Here is a 22,444-nt window from a genome sequence, read left to right as displayed (position 1 = left end):
TAGCTGAGTACAGATCCAACACCATATACAAGTTTGCTGATTACACCACAATCAAAGGTGGTGATGAATCAGTAAACAGGAGGGAGATTGAAAACTTTGCTGAGTGGTGTAATAACAACAACCCCTCACTCAATGTCAGTAAGACTAAGGGACGGATTGTACACTTTAGGAGGGAGAAACCAAAGGTCCATGAGCTAGTAATCAAAGGACGATCAGAGGTGGAGAGAGCCAGTAACTTTAAATTCCTGTGTGTCACTCACTCAGAGGATCTGTCCTGGACCCATCGCATAAATATAATTGTGAAGAAAGCACAACAGCATTCTACTTCCTCAGGACTCTGTGGATGTTCAGCATGTCATTGAAAACCTTGGCAAACTTATATAAATGTGTGGTGGAAGGTGTGCTGACTGGCTGCATTACGGCCTGGTATAGGAACACCAATGCCTTTGAGTGGAAAATCCTGCAAAGGGTAGTGGATTCGGCCCAGTATAAAGCAGCGTCCATCAACAAAGATCCTCACCACCCAGGCAACGATCTTTTCTCACTGCTGCCATCAGGTAGAAGGTACAGGTACCTCAGGACTCGCCCCACCAGGTTCAAGAACAGTTACTACCCCTCAACCATCAGTGTCCTGAACAAAACACTCATGTCACCACTGTTATATCGTTATTTCATGCTTGTTATTTATTGCTATTTATTTCTCTGCATTTACACAATTTGTTTACAGTTCCTCATATTTACAGTTCACAGTTACTGTTCTATAGATTTGCTAAGATTGCCTGCAGAACAAGACTCTCTGGGTTGTCTGTGGTGACATGTATGTACTCTGAGAATAAATTTGAATTTGAACTTTTAACAATATGGTGACATATGCACAGTGTGATAACAACTTACTTTGGATAAAATTTTGGCTTTGACAATATTTTTCCGTGATGCTCTTTTATCATGATCCAGTTCCAACATATTTTATCCAAAATTATAAAAAGATTATCCACACAAAATTATAGAAAATACAAACATGACATATTTATAAGATCGAAGAGCTAAATTATAATATGAATGTTACTGTGTATAACACACTCAATTCCAGGGAATGGGGCAGTGGGTCACGTCCCTGGAAATCTCCCGCTCTCCCCATTCTGTTTACAATGGTCGCAAGTTTTTCAGCCGCTCTGCTGATTGACAGCTCCCTCTGCCCCGCCTGCCCGGCTGCGGCTCCCTGTCACGTGATACGATGTGATTGTTGACCCGTGACGCGCTGACGTCACAAAGCCCCACCTTCAGCGACGTCGTTTCCCGGGGAACGGGCCGTGGTGGGCGGTAAGTCCGGGGTGGTGGAGTCGGTCTCCACTTGTTGGGGTTTCGGCCTCTCCTCTTCCTGCCCGCGGAACAGTGAGTGTCTGTCAGCGCCTCACTGCACCGGCTCTCTGCCTCAGGTACAATATTTAAAACATATTTGCACAGTCACATGGATGGGAAAGGTTGAGAGGGATACGGGCCTAATGCAGGCAGACTGGCCGAGTTCAGGCCGACAACTTGGTCGGCGGGGATGAGTTGTACCGAAGGGACTGTTTCATTTCTGTATAAACCAGTGACTCTATTTTGCGAGGTTAAATCATGGCAGGATGCACACAGATTCCTGAGAAGTTTCTGCCCCCCTCCCCCACACCTCTTCTGGTACTGATTTCGATACCAGTTATTCCCTGTGTGAAATATTTACCCCTCAGATCCCCTTTGAATCCGTCTTTAAACAGTTTTGTCTTGCTGTAATGAGAGGCAGTTCTTTGGCTGACAAGGCAAGTAGAACACACAACCCTGTCTTCCTGTGATGCCACATACAGGGAACTGTGTAACAATATTAGAGGCACATGCACAGGTACTTCAGTGAGCAAGGCCCAGAGGGATATGAAACTAATGCAAGAAAGTGGGATTAGTACAGCTGTGCATGATGGGCCAGAGGGTCTGTTTCTATCCAGTACAACCCTGACCACAGCAGTCCTCCACTGCAGTGGGGTTTGTCACCTTCATTGTTAATTGTGAGCTTGTTCCACTGAACCCCTTATCCTCTGAGAAGACATTTGCACCCTACCACTGTGACCAAGCTGTCAGACATCTCTCCTAATATCACCCAGAGTACTTCACCAAATTCCCATAGAAAACTATTGTTACTTGTGCACAGGGAATGGCAGCATTTTGGTAGCCTTTTGAGGGGTTGGTTCAGTATTTGACCATTAATACCTTTGTACAACAACAATCCCATCATACTGGGTACTGAATGTTTTAGGTATGACCATCCTGAAGTTCTGTGTTTCAGGTTCGCATTGCACTTTCACAGTCAGTGGTTTCTGCATGTCCATACTGACCATCGAGAATCTGTCTCCACTAACTCAGCACTTGGTCTGTCTCCTACCCTGCCTTGGTGATTCAAATGCTCATCCAGATGGTCCTTAAATACCAGCCTGCACCACCCCTTCAGACTGTGTTCCAGATTGTAACCTCCCTCTGGGGAGAAAGGAAACATAGAAAACCTACAGCACAATGCAGGCCCTTCGGCCCACAAAGTTGTGCCAAACATGTACCTACCTTTGAAATTACTAGGGTTACCCACAACCCTCTATCTTTCTAAGCTCCGTGTATCTATCCAAACGTCTCTTAAAAGACCCTATCGTATCAGCCTCCACCACCATTGCTGGCAGCCCACTCCATACACTCACCACTCTCTGCGTTTAAAATAAAGAAAAAAAAACAACAACTTAACCTGACATCTTCTCTGTACCTACTCCCAAGCACCTTAAACCTGTGCCCTCTTGTGGCAGCCATTTCAGCCCTGGGAAAAAGCCTCTGACTATCCACACAGTCAATGCCTCTCATCATCTTATACACCTCTACCAGGTCACCTCTCATCCTCTGTCGCTCCAAGGAGAAAAGGCCGAGCTCATTCTACCTATTCTCATAAGGCATGCTCCCCAATCCAGGTAACATCCTTGTAATTCTCCTCTGCACCTTTCTGTGGTTTCCACATCCTTCCTGTAGTGAGGCGACCAGAACTGAGCACAGTCCTCCAAGTGGGTCTGACCAAGGTCCTATCGAGCTGCCACATTACCTCTCGGCTCCTCAGTTCAATTCCACGATTGATGAAGGCCAATGAACGGTATGCCTTCCTTACCACAGAGTCAACCTGCGCAGCTGCTTTGAACGTCCTATGGACTCTGACCCCAAGATCCCTCAGGTCCTCTACACTGCCTTGGTCTTACCATTAATACTATATGCTGTCATCATATTTGACCTACCACAATGAACCACTTCACACTTATCTGGGTTGAACTCCACCTGCCACTTCTCAGCCCAGTTTTGCATCCTATCAGTGTTCCGCTGTAACCTCTGACAGCCCTCCACACTATCCACAACACCCCCAACCTTTGTGTCATCAGCAAACTTACCAATCCATCCCTCCACTTCCTCATCCAGTTCATTTATAAAAATCACAAAAAGTAAGGGTCCCAGAACAGATCCTTGAGGCACACCACTGGTCACCGACCTCCATGCAGAATATGACCCGTTTACAGCCACTCTTTGCCTTCTGTGGGCAAGCCAGTTCTGGATCCGCAAAACATTGTCCCCTTTGATCCCATGCCTCCTTACTTTCTCAATAAGCCTTGCATGGGGTACCTTATCAAATGCCTTGCTGAAATCCATATGCACTACATCTACTGCTCTCCCTTCATCAATGTGTTCAGTCACATGCTCAAAAAATTCAATCAGGCTCGTAAGGCACAACCTGCCCTTGACAAAGCTATGCTGACTATTCCTAATCATATTATACCTCTCCAAATGTTCATAAATCCTGCTTCTCACGATCTTCTTCATCAGCTTACCAACCACTGAAGTAAGACTCCCTGGTCAATAATTTCCTGGACTATCTCACTCCCTTTCTTGAATGAGGGAACAACATCCTCAGTCCTCCGGAACCTCTCTTGTCCCCATTGATGATGCAAAGATCATTGCCAGAGGCTCAGCAATCTCCTCCCTCGCCTCCCACAGTATCTTGGGGTACATATCCTCTGGTCCCGGCCTCTTATCCAACCTGATGCTTTCCAAAAGCTCCAGCACATCCTCTTTCTTAATATCTACATGCTCAAGCTTTTCAGTCCACTGCAAGTCATCACTAAAATCATCAAGATCCTTTTCTGTAGTGAATATTGAAGTGATGTATTCATTAAATACCTCTGCTATTTCCTCCGGTTCCATACACACTTTCCCACTGTCACACTTGATAGGTCCTATTCTTTCACGTCTTATCCTCTTGCTCTTCACATACTTGTAGAATGCCTTGGAGTTTTCCTTAATCCTGCCCACCAAGGCCTTCTCATGGCCCCTTCTGGCTCTCCTAATTTCCTTCTTAAGCTCCTTCCTGTTAGCCTGACAATCTTCTAGATCTCTAACAGTACCTAGCTCTCTTAACCTTTTGTAAGCTTTTCTTTTCTTCTTGACTAGATTTACTACAGCCTTTGTACACCACAGTTCCTGTACCCTACCATAACTTCCCTGTCTCATTGGAACGTACAGATGCAGAACTTCACACGAATATCCCCTGAACATTTGCCACATTTCTTCCGTACCTTTCCCTGAGAACATCTGTTCCCAATTTAAGCTTCCAAGTTTCTGCCTGACAGCCTCATAATTCCCCTTACTCCAATTAAACACTTTTCTAACTTGTCTGTTCCTATCTCTCCCAATGCTATTGTAAAGGAAATAGAATTATGATCACTATCTCTAAAATGCTGTCCTGCTGAGAGAACTGGCACCTGACCAGGTTCATTTCCCAATACCAAATCAAGTACAGTCTCTCCTCTTGTAGGCTTATCTACACATTGTGTCAAGAAACCTTCCTGAACACACCTAACAAACTCCACCCTATCTAAACCCCTTGCTCGGGGGAGATGCCAATCGATATTTGGGAAATTAAAATCTCCCACCGCAACAACTCTTATTATTACACGCTTCCAGGATCTGTTCCCCTATCTGCTCCTCGATATCGCTGTTACTATTGGGTGGCCTATGCAAACCACCCAGTAGAGTAATTGACCCCTTCCTGTTCCTAACCTCCACCCACAGAGACTCTGCAGACAATCCTCCCACGACGTCCTCCTTTTCTGCAGGCATGACACTATCTCTGATCAACAGTGCCACGCCCCACCTGTTTTGTCTTCCTCTCTGTCCTTCCTGAAACATCTAAAACCCGGCACTTGAAGTAACCATTCCTGTCCCTGAGCCATCCAAGTCTCTGTAATGGCCACCACATCATAGCTCCAAGTAGTGATACGTGCTCTAAGCTCATCTGCTTTGTTCACAATACTCCCTGCGTTAAAATAGACACACCTTAAACCGTTGGTCTGAGCATGTACCTTCTCTATCACTTGCCTGTCCTCCCTCACGCACCGTCTCCAAGCTTTCTCTATTTGTGAGCCAACTGCCTCTTCCTCAGTCTCTTCAGTTCAGTCCCCACCCCCCAACAGTTCTAGTTTAAACTCTCCCCAGTAGCAAACCTCCCCGCCAAGATATTGGTCCCCGTGGGATTCAAGTGCAACTCGTCCTTTTTGTACAGGTCACACCTGCCCCAAAAGAGGTCTCAATGATCCAGAAATCTCAATCCCTGCCCCCTGCTTCAATCCCTCAGCCACGCATTTATCCTCCAGCTCATTCTATTCCTATACTCACTGTCCCGTGGCATAGGCAGTAATCCCGAGATTACTACCTTTGCTCTCCTGCTTCTCATCTTCCTTCCTAACTCCCTGTGGACTGTTTTCAGGACCTCTTCCCTTTTCCTACCTATGTCAGTGGTACCAATATGTACCACGAGCTCTGGCTGTTCTCCATTCCACTGCAGGATATTTTGGACGTGATCTGAAACTTCCCGGACCCTGGCATCGAGGAGGCAAACTACCATCCGTGTTTCTATCCTGCGTCCACAGAATTGCCTAACTGAAGAGTCCCCTATCACTGCTGCCTTTCTCTTCCTTTACCTACCCTTCTGAGCCACACGGCCAGACTCTGTGTCAGAGGCACGGCCACTGTTGCTTTCCCCAGGTAGGCTATCTCACCCCTCCCCCCCCAACAGTACTCAAACAGGAGTACTTATTGTTCAGGGGGACAGCCACAGGGGTACTCGCTGGTACCTGACTCTTCCCCTTCCCTCTCCTGACTATTAACCAGTTGTCTGTCTCCTGTGGTCCCGGTGTGACTACCTGCCTATAACTCCCTTCTATCACCTCCTCGCTCTCCCTGACCAGACAAAGGTCAACGAGCTGCAACTCCCGTTCCCTAACACAGTCCCTTAGGAACCACAGCTCAACACACCGGGTGCGGATATTGCCATCCAGGAGGCTGGGAGACTCCAGAACTTTCCACATCTGACACCGAGCACAGAACACCGGCCTCACACACGTAGTTCCTTTCCGCAATTAACGCAGGTAAACCTACCTCACCTCATTACCACCTACGCCCGTTTAGCCAAAGCCCTCTCACTCTGCTGCCTGCTGGATATGGCGGTCTTCTTTTTAACCTTTTCCCGCTGTACTGGCTGATGTCACGCACCTGTGCAGTCTTGCCTCTCTTTACTCCGAGTAGTAAAATACCTTTGCTCCGGAAATCCTGAGCCGTTCCACTCGCAGCCTTGCGCTTTTCCTCATCCTCTTTAAACCACACATTTCTCTCGTTAAACTTCTGTTGCACACACCTCATAATTGTCTATATTAAATTCCATCTGCCATTTTAACAGCTGGACAATGTCCCATATCAATATTTGCTAGCCTTCCTTGCTGTCCACTGCACCCCTAATCTTGGTGTTGTCTGCAAACTTGCTGATCCAGTTTACCACATTCTCATCCAGATCATTAATACAGACGGAAAACAACAATGGACCCAGCACTGGGAAGTTTAACCAGGACAGGATGTACACAGTGAATGACAGGTTCCTGAGAAGTGTTCATGAACAGAGACTTTGTGTGTTTCTGTCTCCACCACCTCCTCTGGCAGGTCATTCAGGAGACCATCACTGATCCTTATCCCTCTCAAACCCCCCTCCCATTCCTCCCACAATCAAGAACATCCACATTAAATATACCCAATGAATTGGCCACAGCCGTCTGTGGGGATGAATTCAGAGTCAGAACCAGAATCAGGTTTATTACCACCGGCGTGTGTCATGAAATTTGTTAATGTAGCAACAGCAGTTCAATGCAGTACATGATAATATAGAAAGAATAAATAAATTACAGTGTGTGTGTGTGTATGGATATGTTTATTATGTAGATTGAAAACTGTGCAAAAACAGAAATAACATATATAGAATACATCTATAGCAGTTTTGTCTCTTTTAAATTGAGAAATCAAATATCTTCAAACTCCTGATGAAACATATCCGCTGTCTTGCCTTCTTTATACTGTAGCTGCATTGATATGTTGGGACCAGTTTAGGTGCTCAGAGATATTGATATCCAGGAACTTGAAATTATTCACTCTCTCCACTTCTGATCCCTCTCTGAGGATTGGTTTGTGTTCTGTCATCTTACCTTTCCTTCAATCAGCTCTTTTGTCGCACTGACATTAAGCACAAGGTAGTTGCTGCGACACCACTCAGCTAGCTGGTATATCTTGCTCCTGTAAGTCCTCTCCTCTCCATATGAGATTGTACCAGCAATGGTTGTATCCAGCATATTTATGGATGGCTTTTGAGCTACGCTTAGTCACATAGTCATGGGTAGAGGGGGAGTGGAGCAGTCAGCTAAGCACAATCCCTGAGGTGCACCAGTGTCAGTTTGATCGTCAGCAAGGAGGAGATATTAATCTGAATTTGAATTGAATTTATTTCTTGTATCCTTCATGTACATGAGGAGTAAAAATCTTTGTTACATCTCTGTCTAAATGTGCAATTTACAATCACAGTAATTTATATTAATTTATAATAAATAGAACAGCCAATGTAACATAGAAATACACTCAAATCAGTGTGAGTTAATCAGTCTGCTGGCCTGGTGGAAGAAGCTGTCCCGGAGCCTGTGTGTCCTGGCTTTTATGTTGTGGTACTGTTTCCCGGATGGTTGCAGCTGGAATAGATCGTGGTTGGGGTGATTCAGGTCCCCAGTGATCCTTCAGGCCCTTTTCTCACACCTTCTGTTGTAAGTGTCCTCAGTCATGGGAAGTTCACAACTACAGATGCGCTGGGCTGTCTGCACCACTCTCTGTAGAGTCCTGCGATTAACGGAGATGCAGTTTCCATACCAGGCAGTGATGCAGCCATTCAGGATGTTCACAATTTTGCCCCTGTAGAAAGTTCTTAGGATTTGGGGGCTCATAGCAAACTTCCTCACCCGTCTGAGGTGAAAGTGATGCTGTTGTGCCTTTTTCACCGCTCAGCTCGTGTGTGCAGACTGCGTGAGATCCTCGGGTATGCTGATGCTCAGGAACTTAAAGCTGTTTACCGTCTCAACCCCAGATCCATTGATGTCAACAGGGGTTAGCCCGTCTCCATTAATCCACACAGATTGTGGTCTCCCGGTTAGGAAGTCGAGGATCGAGTTGCAGAGAGACCAGGTTCTGCAGCTTATTAATCAGGACTGTGGGATTGATGATATTAAACACTGAGCTATAGTCAATGAACAACATCCTGACACAGGCTGTGCAGATGCACTACCCCTTGGTATGGAAATTATTCCTGATCTTTGTTCTAACAGGATGTCCTAGTATTCTGAGGCTGTGCCCTGTGATCCCAGACTGCCCCGCTATCAGAAACATCCTCCCCACTCCATTGTAGGTCTTTCTATTTTTGATAGGTTTCAATGAGATTTCCTCATTCTTCTAAAGTCTAGCGAGTACAGGCCGAGAGCCAGCAAATAATCCTCGTGCATTAACCCTTTTATTGTCAGGATCATTCTTGTGAACCTCCTCTGGACCCCCTCCAATGTGAACACGTACCTTTTTAGATAAGGGGCCCAGAACAGTTCACAATACTCCAAATGTGATCGGACCACTGCCTTATAAAGTCTGAGCGTTACATCCTTGCTTTTGTGTTGTAGTCTTCTTGAAATGAATGCTGACGTTGCATTTGGTTTCCTTACCACCAAATCAACTGGCAAGTTTACCATTAGGAAATCCTGCACATCGGAGACGTGCCTGACCCCAGCACCCAGGAGGGGACACCCCACCGTGGCATCTCTCTTGCTGCCACAGAATCTCCTGCACATCCCCTGTACTGTGAGTCTGTTGTCATCACTGCTGTGATTGACCTTTCCTCCCGCGGAGCATCGGACCGGGGTGTCAGTATCACTGACATGACGGGCTGCTGTTCTCTGGTTCGTCATCCTCCCAGGGGTATCCAAAGGAGTGTACTTGTTGCTGAGGGTCACAGCCACAGGGAGACATTGCACTGTCTGTCTCTTCCCCTTTCCAGTCGTGGTAGTCACCAAACTGACCAACCCACTGAATCTCTGGTCTCAGCATCCTGGAAACTCTGGGTCTGTCCATCTCCAGCACCATTCCCACTTCTAGTGGTCACCCTCGTGCATTAATCCTTTTATTGCCAGGATCATTTGTGGCACCCTGTCAAAGAAAGCCTTTTGAAAGTCCAAATATATGACATCAGTGCATCCCCTTTATCCATCCTGTGTGTAATCTGCTCAGAAAGTATTCCAACAGGTTCATCAGGCAAGACTTTCCCTTAAGGAAACCGTGCTGACTTTGTCCTTTCTTGTCCTGTGTTTCCAATACTCCTTAACAATTCACTCCGGTATCTTCCCAACCACTGAGGTCAGTCTAACTGGTCTATAATTCCCTTTCTGCTGCCTTGTCTAATCCAGTATAGCTGTTCCCCTAGTAGCTCAATGACAAACTGCTCCAAAAAGCCATCTGTTCAGCATTCACCAAACTCACTCTCTTGAGATCTATTTCCAACCTGATTTTCCCAATTGACCTGCATGTTAAAATCTCCCCTGAATCCCATGAAATCTCGAATAACATTCCCTTTTTGACATGACTTTTCTATTTACTATTGTAATTTGTGGCCCACATCCCAGCAACTCTTGGGAGGCCTGTATATAGCTACCATCAGCGTCTTTTACCCTTGCAGTTTTTTAACTCAATTCACAAGGATTCAACATCTTCCAATCTTATGTCACATCTTTCTACTGATTTGTTACCATTCTTTATCAGCAGAGCCATTCCATCCCCATTGCCCACCTTCCTGTCTCTCTGATACGTGTAACCTTGGGCACTTAGCTCCCAACTACAAACATTCTTCAGCCGTGATTCAGTGATGGTCACGACAATCCGTAATAGGGCAATAAGATTATCCACCTTATTTCTTATACTCCGTGTATTGAGATATAACAGTTTGAGTACTGTATTTGCTACCCTTAGTAATTCTGCATCCCTCATGCACTGATACTAACCCTGCTGGCTGCAGTTATGTCTTATCACCTGCCTGCCCTTCCTGACAGTGTGACTGCATGCAATCTTTGCTTTCTTTACCATCTGTCCTACCTTGAGTCTTTTCACACCTGTTCCCACACCCCTCCCAAATTAGTTTAAATCCTCCCCAACCGCTCTAACAAACCAGCAGTATGCCCACAAGAAAACTAATCTCAGGGTTGTATATGGTGACAAATGTATTTTGATAATACATTTATTTTCAGCTTTGAACTTTGTCGTAGAGAGCCGGGTGTTGTCCTGGTCTGTGTCCTCACTGGCCGGTGCTGTGCTCTGGCAGCTCAGTGTGCTTGGTATATAGTGTCAGTGTTTCGACAGAAGTGTGTCCTTATTACACAATTGATCTTGTCCACCCTGGAGCTTGGAAGATTCACTGGAGACCAGAATGTTTTTTTCAGACTATTATTGGGTAGAGAATCATTCTGTGATCATCGAGACTATTTGACCCATCAAATTTATACCACCTCCTGCTACAACATTTCCACAGTCCCCACTCTGTTCCCACAGCTCTGCAGGTCATTTCCCCTGAAGGACCTGTCTAATTCCTCTTTGAACACTGGTTGTTCCTTCCACCACTCTGCTGAGTCCCATATTTCCCAAGGTGAAGTCAAGAATGTCCCCCTCCCTGGTGGACGACATATTGTTTCAGGAAACCTTCCTGAACACAAATAATGCCCCATCCAAGCCTCAGGGTGTAACGGAGTCCCAGTTACTCTGAGGAGATATTCACTCACCAAATCTACTCTGTAGTTTTTGCATCATCCCATAACCTGCTAACATATCTGTTTCTGTCTCTTACTGGCTATTGGGAGGTCTGCAGTATAATCCCATCATGGTGATTGCACCTTTCTTATTCCTGATTTCTACCCACATTGTCTTACTGGATGAGCCTCTGGGATGACCTTGACCTTGTGACATTCTGCCTGATCAGCAGTACAGAGCCCGAACCTCATTCACCACCCTCTGGACTGTCTGAATCATCTGAATCCTGGAATGTTTATCTGTCAGTGCTGCCCTTCTCTCAGCCAGATCTCTGTAATGGCTGGATCACCGTGCCATATACTAATCCAGGCTCTAAGTACGTCTGCCGTAACCGTTCTACACTGCACTGATATAAACACACTTCAGGCCCTCAGTGCCACTGTGCTCAGTAACTTGGCCTAACTTCACAGTGGTGTACTGAGCCAATGGCACCAACACGGGTGATGCTATCCGACTCAAACTGATTGGAAAGGCTGGTTCTGTTATAGGAGAGAAACTGGACACACTGGGGGCCGTGGTAAAACAAAGGACCCTACGGAAAATCCTGGCAATTCTGGACAATGTTTCTCACCCTCTGCATGCCACCTTGGCTGAACAGAGGAGCACCTTCTGTAACAGAATAAGACAACTCTGCTGCTCCAAGGAGCGCTGTATGAAGTCATTCTTACACTGGGCCATCAGGGTCAATAATGAGTCAACCTATAGCCGGGGAAGTGATGACCCCCCCCCCCCCCCCATGTTAGACTGTTGGAGATAACCTACTTTTTATTCTTTCTCTTGCTTCTCTTCTGATATTTGTATATCTGTGCACTTGTAATGCTGCTGAGACACTGTAATTTATCCACTTGGACTTACTTCCTGTGTTAATCCACATCCGTCAATGCCAGTTACTGACCTCTTACTCTTCCCATCACCTGTCCTGAAGGAGAGCCCAATGATCCATGTAACTAAAACCCTCCGTCCTGCACCAGCTCGTGAGCCACACATATAACTGTACCACACTTTTATTCCTTCCCTCGCTAGCAGGTGGCACTGGGATTTCCACCACCGCCGCCCCCCCCCCCACCCCGACCACAGAGTTTCCACTTCACTTTTTCCCCAAATCCCTGAGCTCTCCTTGCAGGACTTTGTCTCTTTTGTTAGTGTCAATATGGACCACGACCTCTGGCTGCTCACCCTGCCCTTTCAGAATGGCCTGTACTTGTTCAGTTCCATCCTTGGCCCTGGTACCAGGGAGGTAATGCACCATCCTGCAGTCTGTCTCCTTACGGCAGATACACTTGTCTGAGACCCCGGCTAAAGACTCCCCTGTCACTGAGGCTCACCGAGAACACAGAACAGTACAGCACAGGAACAGACCCTTCTACCCATGATGTCTGTGCTGAACACGATGCCAAATGAAACTAAGTCTCTTCAGCCCGCTTATAATTCATAGAAAACATACATAGAAAATAGGTGCAGGAGTAGGCCATTCGGCCCTTCGAGCCTGCATTGCCATTTATTATGATCATGGCTGATCATCCAACTCAGAACCCCGCCCCAGCCTTCCCTCCATACCCCCTGACCCCCGTAGCCACAAGGGCCATATCTAACTCCATCTTAAATATAGCCAATGAACTGGCCTCAACTGTTTCCTGTGGCAGAGAATTCCACAGATTCACCACTCTCTGTGTGAAGAAGTTTTTCCTAATCTCGGTCCTAAAAGGCTTCCCCTCAATCCTCAAACTGTGGCCCCTCGTTCTGGACTTCCCCAACATCAGGAACAATCTTCCTGCATCTAGCCTGTCCAATCCCTTTGGGATCTTATACGTTTCAATCAGATCCCCCCTCACTCTTCTAAATTCCAACGAGTACAAGCCCAGTTCATCCAGTCTTTCTTCATATGAAAGTCCTGCCATCCCAGGAATCAATCTGGTGAACCTTCTTTGTACTCCCTCTATGGCAAGGATGTCTTTCCTCAGATTAGGGGACCAAAACTGCACACAATACTCCAGGTGTGGTCTCACCAAGGCCTTGTACAACTGCAGTAGTACCTCCCTGCTCCTGTACTCGAATCCTCTCGCTATAAATGCCAGCATACCATTCGCCTTCTTCACCGCCTGCTGTACCTGCATGCCCACTTTCAATGACTGGTGTATAATGACACCCAGGTCTCGTTGCACCTCCCCTTTTCCTAATCGGCCACCATTCAGATAATAATCTGTTTTCCTATTTTTGCCACCAAAGTGGATAACTTCACATTTATCCACATTAAATTGCATCTGCCATGAATTTGCCCACTCACCCAACCTATCCAAGTCACCCTGCATCCTCTTAGCATCCTCCTCACAGCTAACACTGCCACCCAGCTTCGTGTCATCCGCAAACTTGGAGATGCTGCATTTAATTCCCTCATCCAAGTCATTAATATATATTGTAAACAACTCAGGTCCCAGCACTGAGCCTTGCGGTACCCCACTAGTCACCGCCTGCCATTCTGAAAAGGTCCTGTTTATTCCCACTCTTTGCTTCCTGTCTGCTGACCAACTCTCCACCCACACCAATCCCTTACCCGCAATACCGTGTGCTTTAAGTTTGCACACTAATCTCCTGTGTGGAACCTTGTCAAAAGCCTTCTGAAAATCCAAATATACCACATCCACTTGTTCTCCCCTATCCACTCTGCTAGTTACATTCTCAAAAAATTCTATGAGATTCGTCAGACATGATTTTCCTTTCACAAATCCATGCTGACTTTGTCCGATCATTTCACCGCTTTCCAAATGTGCTGTTATTACGTCCTTGATAACTGACTCCAGCAGTTTCCCCACCACCGACGTTAGGCTAACCGGTCTATAATTCCCTGGTTTCTCTCTCCCTCCTTTTTTAAAAAGTGGAGTTACATTAGCCACCCTCCAATCCTCAGGAACTAGTCCAGAATCTAACGAGTTTTGAAAAATTATCACTAATGCATCCACTATTTCTTGGGCTACTTCCTTAAGCACCCTGGGATGCAGACCATCTGGCCCTGGGGATTTATCTGCCGTCAATCCCGTCAATTTTCCTAACACCACTTCCCTACTAACATGTATTTCGCTCAGTTCCTCCATCTCACTGGACCCTCTGTCCCCTACTATTTCTGGAAGATTATTTATGTCCTCCTTAGTGAAGACAGAACCAAAGTAATTATTCAATTGGTCTGCCATGTCCTTGCTCCCCATAATCAATTCACCTGTTTCTGCCTGCAGGGGACCAACATTTGTCTTTACCAGTTTTTTCCTTTTTACATATCTGTAAAAGCTTTTACAGTCCGTTTTTATGTTTCCTGCCAGTTTTCTCTCATAACCTTTTTTCCCCTTCCTAATTAAGCCCTTTGTCCTCCTCTGCTGAACTCTGAATTTCTCCCAGTCCTCAGGTGATCCACTTTCTCTGGCTAATTTGTATTCTTCTTCTTTGGAATTGATACTATCCCTAATTTTTCTTGTCAGCCACGGATGCACTACCTTCCTTGATTTATTCTTTTGCCAAACTGGGATGAACAATTGTTGTAGTTCATCCATGCAACCTTTAAATGCTTGCCGTTGCATATCCACCGTCAATCCTTTAAGTGTCATTTGCCAGTCTATCTTAGCTAATTCACGTCTCATACCTTCAAAGTTACCCCTCTTTAAGTTCAGAACCTTTGTTTCTGAATTAACTTTGTTTCATGTGCTTCAATTCTCTGAATAATCATTTGGTTATCTAAAACCCTGTTAAATGTCATTATCATATCTGCTTCCACCACTCCCCATGGCAGCCCATACGAAGCCCTCACCACTCTCTGTACAGAAACAGAAATCTTACCTGTCCTAACGTCCAATTTTAAATTCTCACCCTGGCATTTTAAAGCTGCGCCTTCTCATATTTGATATTTCTACCCTGGCAAAATGATCTTGCCTGTTTACCTTGTTTACACCTCTGATAGTTCTATAATCTTCTGTCAGGTCTCCCCTCGGTCTCCTTCACTCCAGGGAAAACAGTCCCAGTCAGTCTGATCTTTCCTTGTAACTCAAGCCCCCAGAGCAGGTAACATTCCTGTGAATCGTTTCTGTACCTTTCCAGCTTAATCACATCCTTCTTCTCATGTGACCAGAACTGCACAGGGTACTCCTGGTGTGGTGTCATTATTGATTTGTACAACTGTAATGTGATGTCCCAACTCCTCTCAGAGCCTTTGCCGATGAAGACAAGCATGTTGTGCTCCTTCTTCACCACCTTGTCTGCCTGTGTTGGCACTTTCAGGGAGTAAGGTACATGTGCCCCAGGTTTCTCTTTCATCAACACTCCTCAGGACCTTCCATTCACTGGGTATGTCCTGACCTGCTTTAACTTCCCAAAATCCATCATGGTGCACTTGTCTGTCACAGTAACAACACTTCTCTGTTTCTCTGCACCAACACCCCAGCAGTAAATGTCAATGGACCATTCAGCTCTGAACCTTGGTCATATATGGCTTTATGAACCACTCACTGCTCCCGTCTCTATTTTGTTGTGTAGTTCAGCACCTCGACCCCTCTCTATTTCTCTCATTTATAATTTATCTCCACATAAATAATAGTTTGACTTTTGATTCCTCCTACCGCTCTACATGCCATCACACTTCACCACATTAAACTCCATTTACCATGTATTCTGCTCGCCAGCTTCCCAGGTCCCATTGAAGAGATGAAATGTCCAATCACAACATGTCCCCCACCACATTCCCTGTCATTGCCACCGTGGATTCCTCACTCTCTGCCCCTCCTCCGGGTCATTAATATCAATAATAAATCATTGACAATCCAGAACTGGTCACTGGGACACTCCACTAGTAATATCATCCCAGTCTGAAACAGACCTGTTATTCTGTCTCAGTATGATGACCAGTCTTCAGTCAGTATTAACACACTTCCTTCCCAGTACTGAGCTCTGGTCTTGTGCACCAGCCTTACATGTGGCACCTTGGCAAATGGCTCCCGAAAATCCAAGAACACCACTTCTCCAACTTCCCCTGTAAAGTCTCAAATCTCTGGTGTGTTTGTCAAACATGACTTAACATTCAACAACCCAGGTTACAGGGTCCAAGACCAGGTTCCAGATGGACAAGGTGGTGAAGAGGCTTTTGGAACACTGGCCTTCACTCAGGGCCCCGAATATAGAAGCTGGGATAAGATGTTGCAGTTGTCCAACACGTTGGTTTGGCCACATTTTGCAAATAGTGTTTAGTTTCTGTGACCCTGCTGTATGACAGACACCATTCAGCTGGAAAGAGTACAAAGGAGATTTATGGGGATGTTACTGGATCTCAAAGGATTTGTGGAAAGGTGTTTTGGATAATTTTCCCTGTAATGTTGGAGAATGAGTGCTGATATTGCAGAGGTGTATAAAATCATGAGGGACCTGGAGGCTGGAAATGGAATGAGCTGCTAGGGGGAATGGTTGAGTCAGGTACATTAAAAAAGCACTTGGACAGATAGATGGAAAGGAAAGGTTTTGAAGTATCTGGGCCAAATGCAGAGACATGGGACAAGGAAGAGGATAACCTTCTTCATAATGTGGTGGTGAGGGGGTTACAGACCACAAGCTCAGATGGGAACTTTGGTCATCGTGGAATCTGTGTGAACCTGACTGTAGACATTGAACTTTTCCAAATAATTTGTTATTTCTTGATAGATTATCAACTCCAGTACCTGAAGTGAAGTTAACAGGACTACAGTTACCTGCTTTTTATCTTCCACCCTTCTTCAGCAATGGTTTTCAACTCCACTGGGACCTTTCTGTAACAGTGAGTTTTGACAAACTTCAATGTCTCTACTTTCTCTACAGACTTCCTGTGAAACCCTCCAGTGCAGGTTGTTGGGACCTGGTAAAGTTTGCTTTTAGTCCCATTAGTTTCTCCCTTGTGATGCCAATTGTTACACATTATGGCACAATGTTGAAATATCACTGTTAGATATCTATGGGATGTTTGCTGTGTCCCACTGTGAGCACTAATGCAAATTACTGAGTTAACTTCTCTGCGTGTTCCTTGTTACTTTTAGCTTTTCACTGGTTCCTAGAAAATCTCTGATTCTCTTGTGCACCACCAGCGCCTCTTTGTATGTTCTTTGATTTAATATTTCCTTGAATGCCTTTGACCATACCCCAGGATCTTGAGGCCACTCCTACCAATGTTGTCTTTCCCTCCCCCTTTCACCATCATTGTCCCTACATATAAAGTTCCTATGAAAATTTACAGCATTGAATCTCAGTGGATTGAATTTGGCTTTTTTTGAAACCAATCAATGGAAAAAGACTCTTTTGTGTCAAAGCGAAAACAAATCTCTACAAAATGCTCTCAACTATTTACAAATCTAAAACACAAAATAATTGTCTGTTTAAGTATTCACCCCCTTTAATATGACACACCAAATCATCATTGGTGCAGCCAATTAGTTTTCCATGTTGCATGATCAGTTAAATGGAGATGACCGTGTGCAGTCAAGGTGTTTCAATTGATTGTAGTAATAGTACACCTGTAAGTGGAAGGTCGAACTGCTGGTGAGTCAGTATCCTGGGAGAAACTACACCGTGAAGACAAATCAACACTCCGAGCTGCTCTGCAAACAGGTAATTGAAAAACACAAGCCAGGAGATGGAGTCAAGAAAATTTCCAAGTCACTGAATGCCCTTGGAGTACAGTTAAGTCACTCATCCAGAAGTGGGAAGAATATGGCACAGCTGTAAATCTACCAAGAGCAGACTATCCTCAAAAACTGAATGGCCATGCAAGAAGGGGCCAGTGGGGGAGGCCACCAAGAGACCAATGATAACTCTAGAGGAGTTACAAGCTTCAGTGGTGGGAGAGATTGTGCAAACATCAACTGTTGCCCGGGTGTTTCACCAGTCGCAGCTTTACGGGAGAGTGGCAGAGAAAAAGCCACTGTTGAAAAATGCTCTCATGAAATCTTGCCTGGAGTTTGCCAGAATTGTTGGGAGCTCTGAAGTTAGTTGGAAGAAGATTCTATGGTCTGATGAAAACAAAATTGAACCTTTTGACCATCACAAACACTAAGTTTGGAGTAAGCCAAACACCGCACAGCATCAAAAACACACCATCCCTACCGTGAAGTATGGTGGAGGCTGCATCATCCTGTGGGTGTGCTTCACTGTAGCAGGCCCTGAAAGGCACATAAAGGTAGAGGGTAAAATGAATGCAGCAAAATACAGGGAAATCCTGGAGGAAAACCTAATTCAGTCTTCAAATGAACTGCAACTTAGGAGAAAATTAATTTTCCAGCAAGACAATGACCGCAAGCATAAAACCAAAGCTGCAAAGGAATGCCTTAAAACAACAAAGTTAATGTCCCGGAGTGGCTTTGTGAGAGTCCAGACCTCAATCCAATTGAGAATTTGTGGCTGGACTTGAAAAGAAGTGTTCACTCACCAACCCATGTATTCTGACAGAGCTTCAGCAGTTTTGTAAAGAAGAATGTGGAAAAATTGCAGTGTTCAGATGTGCAAAGCTGATAGACACCTATTGACACAGACTCAACTGTAAATACTGCCAAAGGTGCATCAACTAATTACGGATTTGAAGGAGGTAAATACTAAGGCAATGAATTATTTTGTTTCATATTTACAATTAATTTAGATTTGTTTTCACTTTGACACCGTGGAGTCTTTTCTGTTGATCAGTGTCAAAAAAGCCAAATTAAATCCATTGCAAAAGAATAAAACATAATAACTTCTAAGGAGACTGAACATTTTTTATAGGCACTGTATCCACTCCTTCAGCAGCAGGTTATGAACAAATCCACCCTGCTCCTTTCCATTTCGCTGATTCTGTGTGGAACATTGAATATAGTGGAATGTCGAAGTCCCAGTCTCTGCAACCATGTCCCTGCCAATAGCTGTTAGATCAAACATATTCATCAGTACACAATATGGAACAGATGGCAACCTGCCCTTCGGCCCAGAATATCTGCGCCAATCATAATAATGATCAGACTTTATAAAGTACTGAGGAGGTCTCACTGGAGTATTGTGAGCAGTTTTCGGCCCTTTATCTCAGGAAGGATGAGCTGAAACTCAATGGGTTTCAAAGGACGTTCTCCAGATTGATTGCAGGATGAAACAGGTTGCCACATGAAGAGTGTTTGATGGCTCTGGGCCTGTATTCACTGGAATTTTTGATCAATGAGGGGTGGCCCAATTGAAACCTATCGAATGGTGAAACACAGTCATAAAGTGGATGTGCAGAGGATTGGAGTGACTAATATCAGGACACAGCCTCAGAATAGAGGAGCATCCTTGTAGAATGTGGAGATGGGGATTTTTTTTCGCCAGAGAGTGGTTCATCTGTGGAATTCATTGCCACACGGAGCTGTCAAGCCAGGTCTTTATGTATATTTAAGGCAGAGGTTGATAGATTCTTGATTGGTCAGAGTATGAAGGGATACAGGGGAAAGGCAGGAGACTGGGGCTGAGAGGAAAAATGGATCAGCCACAATGAAATGTCGGAGCAGACTCGATGGGCCAAATGGTCGAATTCTGCTCCTATATCTTAGTCTGTGTCACCTCCTCAATGATTTTTATCAAGCATGATCTCCCTACACAAAACCATGTTGAATGTCCCTAAGCAGGCCATGCCTTTCTGAATGTGCATAAATCCTGTACCTCAATATCCTCCCCAGTAGCTTCTCTGCCACTGAAATGAGGCTGCCTTGCCTTTTGGTTCCTGGATTCTTGTTATTTCCCTTCTTGATCAAAGCTGCAACATTTCCGACACTCCAGTCCTGTGGGACCTCACATGTTGTGATCGAAGACACATAGATCCTTGTCAAATCGCCAGCAATCTGCTCACTTGTTTCCTTCACTGTTGTAGGATATTTGCCTTCAGGCCCTGGAGTCTTAGCCATCTTATTGCTTTTCAGACGTCCCAGCACAACCTGCTCCTTAATCTCAAAATGTCTCTGCACATTCACATGCCTCATTCTGTTTTCATTGCCATTCAATTCCTTCACTTCAGTAAATACTGACACAACGTACTCATTCAGTACCTCAGCCACTTGATCTGACTTCAACCACATCATTCCTCCTTTAATCTTGAGTCGACATTTCTATTCTCTGGTTATCCTCGTCTTATTAATACAAACCACAAGGCCTTGGGATCATCTTTGGTCCTACATTACAAGGACAGTTTGTGGCCCCTTTTGGCCTTTCCTATCACCTGCTTTAGCATTTCCCTGCTACCTTTATATTCCAAAGGTACCCAGTCTGACTTTAGCTTCACAAACCTTCCATAACCTTTTGACTAAATTTAGGATCTCTCCGCTTGTCTAAAAATCCCTTACTTACCATCCTTCTCCTCACTCCTCACCGGAACATGCTGATCCTGAACTCAGAGTTGCTGGTCTTTAAACAACTCCCACACATCAGATGTGGACTTGTCTGACAGTGGCTGCTCCCAATCAATGTCCCTTGGCTCCTGTCTTCCTCCGTCCTGACTTGTCCTCCTGCAAATTAGTACCTTCATACAAGATCTACTTTTATTCTTACTTGTAACTAAGAAAAAAGAAACTTGTGATCACTGTTCCCAAAATGTTCACTGACTCTCAACTGTCACCTGGCCTGGCTCATTCCCAACTGTTCTCACCTCTGGTTGGGCCCTGTACATAATGTTTCAAACACCTCTCAGATTCACTGAAGAAATCTGGCGCATTTAAGAATTAAGCAAGTTCCAGTTAATCTAGAGAAGATAATGTCCCCCCACTGGTTGTTGCGGGGCCAATACAAACGCCCCAACAGTGTAACTGCAGATTGCCTCTGTAAATGAACCTTCCAGTTTGCTGTGACATTCTCAGTGGGGTAACCTCTGCATTTTTAACCCCCCACTCACATGTAAAACAATGAATCCCAGGAATGTTGAGCTGCCAGCCCTGTCCGTCCGATAACATAGTACTCCTAGTGTTGAAATAAACTCATTTCAGCCCATCAGTCCCACCATGTTTATTAGCCTGACATTGGCTCTCGTTCTTTTCAGACTGTGTGTGAGGGAGTTTTGTTTTTCGCTGGAGCGCTTTGTGTCGGATGAATCGTTGGAAATTGGCGGTTGTGGTAAAGTGAAGGCGGAGCTGGACGATGAGAGGCCGCTCTCGGCTCTGTCCGTCACTCTGACTCTGTCTCCTCCCCTCCCCGCCTCTGTCTCTCTGCGCGTTTCTCGGGCAGGTCGGGGCGCTGTGTATAAAAGGAGACAGCAGCAGGCAGTTTGTCAGTGAGCAGCGACCTGAGTGAAGCAGCATCATGTCTGGCAGAGGGAAAGGAGGCAAAGGACTGGGCAAAGGCGGAGCCAAGCGGCACCGTAAAGTGCTCCGTGATAACATCCAGGGCATCACCAAACCGGCCATCCGCCGTCTGGCTCGCCGTGGCGGCGTCAAGCGGATCTCGGGTCTGATCTACGAGGAGACCCGCGGGGTGCTGAAGGTTTTCCTGGAGAATGTGATCCGGGATGCGGTCACCTACACCGAACACGCCAAGCGCAAGACGGTGACTGCCATGGATGTGGTTTACGCTCTGAAACGCCAGGGCCGCACTCTCTATGGCTTCGGCGGCTGAAAAACTCCCACTTCCTCCCGAGCACAAAACAAAGGCTCTTCTAAGAGCCACCCACCGCCTCACAGTCGGAGCCGTATCCACACCCTTTTAATTATTTTTATCGATACATTCCGCTGAGTTACATTTGAAACAGATTAATCGGTTCGGTTTGCAATATTCCTGCGAATCTGCCATTTCCAGTCGGTGATTACTTCAGAACCTCTGAACGCGTTAAGATCGATCTTCATCCTTTTATCTGTCTCGGACAGGAATCAGTTCACTCCTTTAGAGAAGCGACTCCATAATTATGCATTTAAATCTTAGCTCAGGGGATTAGATATTAAATTTATTAAATGAAACTCAAATTGTATAATGCGTGATAAAACTAACGGTAAATAATTTTTTAAAAAGTCTTCCAGCACCGTTGCTGGGTGCTCTGAAATTGGCGGGCAATTTGAAATTGATCCTGCGCCAATCACACTGTATTCTGATCCGATGAAGTCCAACCGCCAATAAATTCCTAGAACTCCTTCTGTACGTGGTGTTAGAGGGCGTTTTTTTCTCTCTCTCTGGAGCTCTGTGTTTCGGACAAACCGTTGGAAATTGCCGGGTGTATTAAAGTGAAGAC

The 22,444-nt window shown here is 45.4% G+C and overlaps 1 protein-coding gene across 2 annotated transcripts; it reads left to right on the top strand.

Annotated features, from left to right (window-relative positions):
* The first annotated feature begins 1,312 nt into the window (after nucleotides 1-1,312).
* Nucleotides 1,313-21,894, top strand: LOC140189057 (histone H4). 2 transcript variants are annotated; one of them, XM_072245760.1, is made up of 3 exons: nucleotides 1,313-1,436; nucleotides 16,915-17,026; nucleotides 21,266-21,894. In XM_072245760.1, exon 3 carries the CDS (start codon nucleotides 21,526-21,528, stop codon nucleotides 21,835-21,837), a length of 312 nt encoding a protein of 103 aa, XP_072101861.1. In that variant the 5' UTR covers nucleotides 1,313-1,436; nucleotides 16,915-17,026; nucleotides 21,266-21,525; the 3' UTR covers nucleotides 21,838-21,894. The 2 variants fall into 2 exon arrangements, with proteins under 2 accessions (XP_072101861.1, XP_072101863.1); XM_072245762.1 differs by lacking the exon at nucleotides 16,915-17,026.
* The last annotated feature ends 550 nt before the right edge of the window (nucleotides 21,895-22,444 follow it).

This window comes from Mobula birostris, chromosome 28, assembly GCF_030028105.1.
Source record: "Mobula birostris isolate sMobBir1 chromosome 28, sMobBir1.hap1, whole genome shotgun sequence".
In the NCBI taxonomy this organism is placed as follows: domain Eukaryota; kingdom Metazoa; phylum Chordata; class Chondrichthyes; order Myliobatiformes; family Myliobatidae; genus Mobula; species Mobula birostris.
The sequence above is the reverse complement of the archived record's forward strand: the minus strand, read 5'-3'. Positions and strand labels throughout refer to the sequence as shown.

Coding starts and splice junctions, on each gene's coding strand:
- LOC140189057 (XM_072245762.1), top strand. CDS start 21,526: ATGTCTGGCAGAGGGAAAGGAGGCAAAGGACTGGGCAAAGGCGGAGCC.